At 42.3% G+C, this 10,106-nt stretch overlaps 1 protein-coding gene and 1 long non-coding RNA gene across 2 annotated transcripts; one reads left to right on the top strand and one right to left on the bottom strand.

Moving 5' to 3' along the window:
- Positions 1 to 1,185: 1,185 nt before the first annotated feature.
- On the bottom strand, positions 1,186 to 1,815 carry LOC131332864 (uncharacterized). The gene is made up of 2 exons (XM_058367175.1): positions 1,576 to 1,815; positions 1,186 to 1,485 (listed from the first exon to the last, which is right to left on the bottom strand). The coding sequence occupies exons 1-2, from the start codon at positions 1,813 to 1,815 to the stop codon at positions 1,186 to 1,188; spliced, it is 540 nt and encodes a 179-aa protein (XP_058223158.1).
- Positions 1,816 to 6,030: 4,215 nt separating this feature from the next.
- LOC131333098 (uncharacterized) lies at positions 6,031 to 9,475 on the top strand. The gene is made up of 2 exons (XR_009201706.1): positions 6,031 to 6,271; positions 9,261 to 9,475. It is a non-coding gene; the product is annotated as an uncharacterized LOC131333098 (long non-coding RNA).
- The last annotated feature ends 631 nt before the right edge of the window (positions 9,476 to 10,106 follow it).

Here is a 10,106-nt window from a genome sequence, read left to right as displayed (position 1 = left end):
TTTCTTCCCTAACCGCATAACATGCTGGTCGTGCTTGATTTGCCTCTGAAGAACCCTAACCTCATTTCTCGTATAAGGCGTAGCTAATCCATGTATCATATGGATTATCCCTTTAGGATTCTGTTCGTAATCCATCTCCAAGGCATTCCTTTTATCTTTTAGGTCCTCCTAGATAAATTCCTTGAGGTAGCCACGAGAGACCAAATCATCAAGATGCTTCTTATACATCTCACAGTCTTCAGTCATGTGGCCCCAGTCCTTGTGATAGCTGCAGTGCTAATTTGTAGCACGTTTTGCATCTTTATTTCCACCTAGACTCGGAGGCCACTTGAAGTAAGGCTGATTCTTTATTCGATAAAGAATCCTATAGATGGGTTCCTTCCAAATTGTGTTTATTGAAAAGAAAGACTTGCGATCCGGAGCTTGTTTATCCTTGTACGGCTCTTTCTTTGCCTGCCCATAGTCTTTCTTCTCTCGGTAGGTTTTGGGTTCTGGCTTATCTGCTTTGTTCACAGGCCCCTTCACCTGCTCGACCGCCACCTTACCATCCTCGCGGAGTATGTCATCCTCGTTTCTGGCGTGCTGCTCTATCCGCTCCATTAATTTTGCTAGTGTTCGCACTGGACACATGTTCAGGGACTTACGCAGCTCCCCCCGAACAGGTAAACCAGTTTTGAACGTTGCTATCGCGTACTCCGCACTACAACCTTTAATCTTGTTGAAAGTCTCCCAGTACTTTCTTGCATAGCTTTTGATCGGCTCATCTTCTCCTTGCTTCATAATGGAGAGGCTTTCAAAAGTCTTTGGGGCCCTTCTGCTAGTCAAGAACCAGGCAGTGAATTCCTCGGCCAACTGCACCCATCCTCGGATGAAGCGTGGCTCCAACTTATGAAACCAAGATAAAGCCACCTTCCCCAAACTTGATGGGAACATCTTGCACATAATTGCATCATCCCCTTCATGCATAAACATTGCCTGCTGGTAGTGTTGGATGTGTGCCATAGGATCAGCATCTGTCTCGTAGAGGACAAACGTTTCGTGCTTTACCCTGCTCGGCAACCTAGCATCCTGTAGCTTCCTTGAAAAGGGGGAGGATGCAATATTACTGAGTGCCTTCCGTGCTGCCACTCGTGCAGTCATGGTCTCGTCTTCTAGTCCCTTTGTATTGTTAGATCTATTCCTTTCCTAATCAGAATCAGGTCTCTCGTACCTGTCCCTATGATGTTTTCTAGTCCTCTCCTTTTCAGGGGTAGAACTTCGGCCCCTGCTCCTCCTTCTCTTTGAAGTAGCCCTTCGCCGTTCTGGTGTTTGGCTTCTCTCTTTTTGGAGAGAAACTCTACGTCGCCTTGAGGTGAGACTTCTACTTCTGCTCCTTTTTCCTCGTGAAGGAGCCTTTTCGTATTTTACCATGGTATACTCATCTCCCCTAGAATTTCTCCATGAGAGTCCAGAGTCTTCTAGATGTTCTCGGATCCTTTCTAACTCCTGGATCTCGTGTTCTCATTTTTTGATCAAACGAGCATACTCCTCGATTTCTTGCCACTTTTTATCGAGGACATCTTTGCTGCAATGTACACTCTTGGAGTGTGCAATTGAGTCATCCCTATGGTGGGATTTACTCCTTCTTGTGGATCTTGAGGCTGTCTTTCCCTCTCTGCTCTTAGAGTTGTCATGGACAGTAAGGGGGCGGCCCTTACTTGTGGTCCTCCTGTGTCTGCCTTCAGGTTTTCTCAGAGCCTTGGGTGGAGATTGATTTCCACCTCCATCCAGCAGATTCTTTGGATCGTGTGGTGTTGTTGGATTTACTTCCACCATGGTCGTATTTCAAAGGGAACTCTTTCATTTTCCACAGACGGTGCCAATTGTAGGTGGACAAAACCTGCTTTATGTAAATAGCTATACGTTGGTATAACAGCTTCACGTGCTCCTTGATTGAGAGCCTAGCTTCTCGGTGGACACCTAATCTGCAAAACAGATAAAGGGTGAGTGCACCTTTGCCTCTCGTGGCAAAGGCCCTCCGATGCCAAAATTAGTATCACGTACTTAGCAGGAAACCCTAAATCTCAATAGGAAGTATCGTATAAATGCAATGTATTGCGTACGTTTTACCTCTAGGTTTACCTCTTTATTTATAGATTCATAGATGCTTGCTGCCCAAGCATCCCTGTTGCCATAGGATTCCTATCTCGTATAGGAAACCCTGGATATCTTGGACTCTCGTTCCCTTATCAGTTTTTTAAGAGTCCTTTTAGGACTCTTTTCCATAACTGGCCGAACATTCCATTCTCGTTGGGTATCTTTTCCAGATCCTATACTCTCGAGATCCCATCCTTTAAGGGATATTATGGTTCTGGACTCTTCCAGAGTATTTCCTCTGCCCCTACCCTAGTCGGGAGCTCTTCTCCTATCTGGCTCTCTCATAGTCGAACAGACTACCTGGACCAGTTACCTTACATGTAACTGGTCCGCTATTGTCTATTTGGAACAATATAATTATATATCTTTATCTGCCAAACCGATAGCTTGGACTAATGACTTCTCATGTCATTTGGTCTATATCGCCGATCACCGCTTGTGGTGGTTCATTTTATTGTATTTATCCCGTGATCCTTCATACCACGTGTTCGGCCATTGTTTTATCTGTTCGGGAATACCTCCCTACATTTATTACTGAGACGCAGCGACCGAACCAGTAGGGGTTGACTCGAAAGAGTATAACCGAACCTTGGGATTGGCTCGAATGCTTGTGACCGGGCCTCAGGATGATGCTGCCTACGTATCCTATAAAGGAATCAGGTCACAACGTAGCTCAGGCATACGAAACTGACACATTTTTTTCCTTTTATTTTGACTCTTACAGACTTAAAATTGTGAACACACAGACACAACAGTGAAAGTATGAAAGACACAAGGTACAAACTGACTTAAACACAAAGATGGTCGATTAGAGGACAAGGACTCGAAGCTTGAAAACTCCCAGACTCGTGGAAGGGCGAACCATTGCATGGCTCTTGATGGTTCACCCTTTTCTGCTGAAAAAGGCGGAGTTGATACAAGAATTGCGCTTGGGCATGATGTCTGGCTATGGTGGCAGGATGATTCTGTCATCGATGAGGTTTTGAATATCGTGGCAGAGATGATTGCATTCATCGATAACATGATTGGGTATTTGATGGAAGGTGCAGAAGGCATTTAGGTTGTGGTTTGCTAAAAGCTTTTGAGGTAAAGGAGTTTGGGGGAGTGGCTTGATGAGGCCAGTTTTGAGGAGCTTTTCATAAACAAGGGATTGAGATTCAGAGAAATGGGAGAAGGCGCTTGGTTTGGTTCCGCGACTGAGTTGAGGGTTCACAGTGGTGCCCATGGTGCCTCTAATAGAAGCTTTACTTGCCTTGCAACTGTATAGCCTTCTGGAACAAACCCTTTTGCCTTTGGGATTGATCTCATGTATTTCTGTCGAGACAATATGCATGTCGGCACTAGTTTCGAACAGGTGTCCAGTATCTTCCTTCGAGTGAACCCTAGCATCATGAATTTCAGCCAGATCCTTGAACATTTCTGAGAGCTTCACTTTTAAGCAAAGTTTGTCAGCCCCGTCGGCCCTTAGGTTCCCAACATCATTATTCAGTTCCATATTTGTGCTTGGGATTATGGATGTGCAAAGGTCAACCAGCCCTCTTGTCCATTTTCTGACTCATTTCCTCCACAGTCTTTTTCAGCTCATTCAGTTCTGTTTGCCCTACCATTAATGTGGTCATAGAAGGCGGTGTACTTTTGTGTATGATGGGTGGCCCGGTACTGACAGTAAAGCAAGAAGTGAATTTTAGATGAGTCTCAGACGCATTTCTAAAAAAGAAAGAACATGCCATGTGTTGTAAAACGCTGCACGATGTAGTGTATCCCATGCAGAAACCATTTTTTATGTGCTTTTTGAATATAAAGCTCATTTGAGACCCAAACTCAGTATAGAAAGACCGACAAGAGCCTCGATTAGCTTCCTGTAGGCACCTCCTAAATGTGGCATCGCCATACAGATTGATCATTGTTGGTTACTTGTTTGGTTGTTTGCTTCATAAACTAAGATCGTGGATATTCCCATGGCTAGGAACATCGCCACACGATAGCGGTTATCATTGAAACAAAGTTGCCACCTAGTTTATGAAAACTAGGAAAAACAGATAGAGATTTTTGGTGCGGGAGCCAAAAGTACAATGAGGGGAAGGCGTTAGGTACCCCTCTTTGCCTTGTCGTGAGACTGGCCCATAATTGTTCGACATATGATTAATGCTTACTTTATTTGATTCTAACATATAGTCTGTTCTTAGCCTTTAACAGTTGATGTGGTGAGCCAGTACGATAATTGAAAGCATGCATCAAAATAAGCAGAAAACAAATCTGTCCTAGTGAAATGGATCGCGTGATCAGTGAATAGATGTCATAGCTGAGGGATCCTCCTGGTTTGATGTACCGGCCGATGGATCGAAGACCCAGCCGATGTTCTTCCTCACACCAAACTAAACAACTAACAGAGAGCTAAAGTACTACGATTAGCATGGATAAACTAAAAATAAAACGAACCAAAGACCCCTGGGCTTCATCACCTTGATCCCTCAGTGGCTTGATTGCTTCGGATTGGATGGGTTGACTGATTTGCTTCACAAAAACCTTAGGGTTAGGGTTTGTACTTCGGGCTTTGATCGTCGGATCGTGGCTGCCTTCGGAAAGTTAAGGCTTTTGTAGAGAGGATATGAGTGAGTATATTGACAAGGTTTCGTGGCTAAAGAGGGTGTATGAACATATTAATTTCGGAACCCTAAGGGCCCTTTATATAGGCAATTGGTGACTAACTCCGGCCAATCAAATGGCATGAATCAATAAGGAATTCTATGGTAATAAGATCTCTAGACGATTCTGCTTTCGTACCCCAAAAGGAACAGAGAAAGGCTGCTAGGGTTTTGAGGATCGGATCAAACATATGATAGAACATTCCAGAATCTGAAAAATAGATGATTTGACGGCCGTGCAATGGATCTGGCGGCCAAAGGATAGATGTGGCGGTCGAAGAATAGATCTAGCTGCTGAGGAATCGATCTCTCAGGGAGATTTTCAAGCAATATGTTTCACCGGTGAAAGAATGAAGTTGAGGCCGTGAGATCAATGTTACGGGCGAAAGATAAATTTTCCTAGGATACTGTATTTCTATCTAAAAGGCTATTTGGTTCTAGATTGGGTCCTCTAAGTGGCTAAAAGTACTCACCGTCCATGGGTTCACGAGAAGTCAATCAGCAATCCCTGTATCCATTCATCATCGGGATGGTCCCCAAGATGGGACTTGAAATAATCGTTAGGCCAAATTGGGGTGTCTACAGATGCCCCTCTTTGACTGAACTTAGATGGATCGCGAGACATGTTTAAGTAAGAGTCAAAGCCGTAAAACAACTTCAATTTGGTCGAACCACTATTCTGAGGGTTTTTGAAAAGGTTTTAGTTATGGTCGGGCCGGGAGGCTATCTATGTATTCCTCGAGGGAAATTCAGACCAACCGTAGTTCGAGGTTCGAGGGCAATAAAGAAAAATAAAAGTTTGGAGGGTTGAGAATAGAAGACGTACCTTCGGGCTTTAAAAACCATAGTGCAACGTACCTGGGCAATGCCAAGATTTTGGCGGAGAGTAGTTGAAGGAGCACAGAGCTGTTGGGGAAATTTTTGCGGAGAGCATCTTTAGTATTTTGGGATAACTCAATACCCAGTGGGTGAGTAGTTTGATTTTCTTGATCATCCTTACTTTAACTGAGGGGAGCTTGATAGAATAGCCTATCCTTGCGAATGAGCTTGATGGAATAGATGTAATTTGGTGGAATTGTAGAGACCCATATTTATTTTAAAAAATTTAATGTGAGATTATACTATGAGATGTGAAATATGATGTGAATATGAGATTTGGGGTCAATGTGGTAAGGTTGTTAGTGGAGGGGTGTGAGTGTGATTGGTGTTGGTGCTAGTATAAATAGGCAGGGGTGGTGTGCAGAGAAGTAAAAAAATCTTTTTTTTCTTTCTCTCTCTCTCTCTACTCTCCCAGCCGACTCTCTCTCCCACGCCTCGCACTCTCCTCCAAACTTCTCTCTTTGATTTCATCTTCATAGAAGGAGATTTTGAAAAAAATCCAAGTATTAAAGTTGTTCTACGCGACAAGATCTTCCTATCGATCCAAGAAGAATCATGATCGGAGCACTTTGAGGTTTCCTCCATGTTCAGGCTTGCTTCTAACCTTCGAGGTAGGGATCTCCTGCCTTCTTTATATGTGTTAAGTGTTGGTTTGATGTGCAAGGATTAAGTTTGATCATCTATTTTGAGTCTTGAATAAATCTAGTGTATGCTGAAAATTTTGTGGGTCCTGGTAATCTGTCTTTTTGGGGCCCTTCTGCTAGGAATCAATTTTTGGTGTCTTCATAACTGTTAAAGTACGTTTCAATACAAAGATTTCAGTACCAAGATCATGCAAAACCGATAATCACACAATTAACCGATAATCACACAATTAGTTATGAGTTTTTGAATACTGGCTGTTTGCTGGATGTGCGAATCTGTGCGTGGCTGTCTTCTTTTAACATTCTGGGCATGAAGAACATTTTGGGTGGCTTTGGGTCTTTTACGGGAGCTGCATATTTAAGTTAAGAAGAGATTGGCGTTGGAATCAAGTAATTTGGTTAAGTATACAATTTTTGGTGAATTTCTAAAACAGGGTTGGTTGACTGGTGCGAAAATGGTTGCGAATCGGTTTTTCTTTTGATTGTTGGGTTAACCTCCTCTCGTTTCTGTAGGGGGATGAAAACAATTGATACTTCGGATCAACTGGACTGTAACGGCTTTCTCGTGCCTCTTCACCGGAACCCTAATTCGTCGTCAGAACCCTAATCTGCAAAATAGACAGGGGGTGAGCGCACCTTTGCCTCTCATGGCAAAGGCCCTCCGATGCCAAAGTTAGTATCACGTACTAGCAGTCAAACCCTAATTATCAGTAGGAAAGCAAGAATGCAAAGTATTGCGTACCTCTTGCCTCTAGGTTTACCTCTTATTTATAGATTTTCGTATGCTTGTTGCCCAAGCATCCCTGTTTCCATAGGATTCCCAACTCGTATAGGAAACCCAGTATATCAAGAATTCTCGTTTCCTTTATTAGTTTATTAGAAAAGAGTCCTTTCAGGATTCTTTTCCATTACTGACCGAACATCCCATTCTCATTGGGTATCTTTCTCAGACCCTATATTCTCGGGATCTTTATTCCTTAACGGAATACCACTGTTTCTGGATTCTTCCAGAATGTTCCCTATGTTCCAATACTTGACTAAAGTTATTTCTTTTGTTCGGCCATCTCGTTGTCGAACAGACTTCCTGGACCAGTTACTTCACATGTAACTTGGTCCTAACGTAATCAGAATGTCTCTATCTGCCGAACAGTTAGTTTAGACCACTGATTTCTCATGTCATTGGCCTTTTGATTAGCCGAACAGACTGCATGGATCAATGACTTCCCATATCATTGGTCCATATCGCTGTTCACTGAACTGCCCGGTGGTAAGTCCTATCGTACTTACCACGTGCTCCCAAATATCACGTGTTCGGCCACTAAATGTATGTGCTCGGGAATACCTCCCTGCAGTTTCTGAACCTAGAATTTTTATTGAGTGTAGGGCTTGTAGTGGTGCAACTTTTGGAAGTGGTTTCAATATTTTTGGGTTTAAGATGGAAGAGTTATGATTTTTCAATCAACTTTACTTATTCCCGCGTAGAATCTTACAGCACCGGCAGACTTTGGTAAAATGGCCATAACTCCTAGCTCGGGACTCGAAATGACACACCGTTTGTTTTGTTAGAAACTAGACACATAGAGCTTTCCAACGATACATCCCATGCATCATGGGTATGTCCGAGCGATAACAGATTTGCATCCATAGTTGACCCAAATTCTGCCTTTGCACCAGTTTCACTATTACGTTGAGCTATAATCGCAAGGCCCTAGTAAGGTTACCCGAACTCTGTTTTCGATGTATGACCTTCGGATCGAAGAAAAAGAAGTCTACTTTTCAGTGGTTTAAATGTCGTTCTTAAATTTATGTTATTTGATCGGATATGGTAAGAACTTTAGATGTGAATGATTAATTTCACCTATTGGATATGTGGGAATATGATGAGTTGATCTAGATTAATTATTGGGATATGAGAATTGGTGGGCATAAGGGTTAAATACTTATAAACGATTGGAATAGAAAATGGATTAGATGGATGATACGATCGATGATAAATTAAGTTGTAGAATGTTTGACGCGATGTGTAAATTATTTGATGTCTTTCCTTGAGTTTGAGTATTTGGGCTTGCGGGATCCTTGCAGTGAGTTAAACAGGATTTGGTGAATCACTTGGCATGAGTGCTTGGTTACTGAGCATTGATGGGTACTACATAGATGAGGATCTTTGTAAGTATTTGCAAATTAGACTATTAATGGAGATGTCACCAAAGGTGGTCCATTAGGTGGTAAAATGAGATGTGAAATGAAGGGTCGATTTACTATGTGAAGGATGTGGGTTTTTATGCTTTCTTTATTGAAATGATGAAGATGAGATTATTTACGTGTAACTAAATCTAAGTACTGGTGTGAGAGATATGCTTTGCTACGTGTGGGGATTAGAGAAATGGTGGATAAAGAGATTGCTTGCTCAGTGAGAATATGTGACACTAATTGAACAATAATGGAAGGATTTTAGTGGACGCACGGGGTTCCTAAATGCCCGGAAGTGTACAAGAAAGCCACGGATCCACCGAAAGGTGTGATGCCGAAATGAATATGGGACGCACGGGGTCCTTAATGCCCGGAAATGAAATTGAAACATGTGACATGGTGAAGACGGAGAATCTTGTTATTATTTAGCATCATACTAAGATTGAATGTAAGTTTGAGTTGGTAACTTAGATCGTCTAAGATGTCGATACTAGCTTATTTTCCTTCTCATAGACTTCCCAAGTCATTGGAACTCGTTGTCCTAATATTAGTTGAGTAAAAGACGTGCGTGTGTGGGTGGGAACGTCAGTATTTGATAAATGTAGTTAAATATTTTCCAGCGTGAGTATGGTATTTTGAGTTTCACTTTTTGACAAAACAAATATGCTTTTGGAAAATATTTTTCCATGGGATCAGTCTTCATTTTTGCATATAATTTAGGTATGGATATCTCTACGAGCTAGTGTAGCTCACCCTATCCTTTCAGGTACTTGCCATGACACTTAGCTTGGATTGCATGGAGTGCACATTGAGACGTCCCTTGAGAGCTTCATTGGAATCATTAAGGAGGTGTTTTATCATCTAGTCTAATTCATGTTGTGTACTTTACTTGCAATTGAAGGTTGTATCTTTTGGTTAGAACATATGTAAAGCTATGTATAAACTCCTCTCTTTGATTATTGTGAAGCCCTTTTAATGGAATACGTTTGGGAGACTTTGTGTAAAAAATAAATAAATAAATAAAATTTAGAGAGAAGAAGAAGAAGAGACTTTGATTCTTTGTTTGGATTGGCTTGACATTTAATGGTAAATATAATTGAGAAAAAGACTTTTGTTTATAGAAAATATATTATTATTTTAGTTGAAAATCGAGGGCATGACAGGAATCCAAACCATCTCCTGGAGACAATCGAATGCCGGTTCTGAGATATGGGGTGGAATCCAAGCCATCTTCTGGAGACAAGGTGGACACCGGTTTTTGAGATATGGGGGGCACAAGGCCAGTAACTGGAGTGCTGAGCTTGAGATGAGAAAATCGAGGCACGGAGTCGGTTGTAATCATAAGGCGAGAGCCTGAGGAGTCTGAGTTTTGGGCTTGAGGTGATAGAACCGAGGCGCGGAGCCGGTATCAATCATATATAGGATGTTGGAGCTTAGAGCTTGAGGTGATAGAACCGAGGCGCGGAGCCGGTATCAATCATATGGCAAGAGCCTAGGATGTTGGAGCTTGGAGCTTGATAGAACAGAGGCGTAAAGCCGGTTGCAGTCTGAAGGTCTGTGCACAGAGCTTTCCCATCATAAATTTTGGCATAGAGCCAGAGGATCAAGGTTC

This window comes from Rhododendron vialii, chromosome 7a (genome assembly GCF_030253575.1).
Source record: "Rhododendron vialii isolate Sample 1 chromosome 7a, ASM3025357v1".
NCBI classification, from domain to species: domain Eukaryota; kingdom Viridiplantae; phylum Streptophyta; class Magnoliopsida; order Ericales; family Ericaceae; genus Rhododendron; species Rhododendron vialii.
This window is presented reverse-complemented; position numbering and strand designations above follow the sequence as displayed.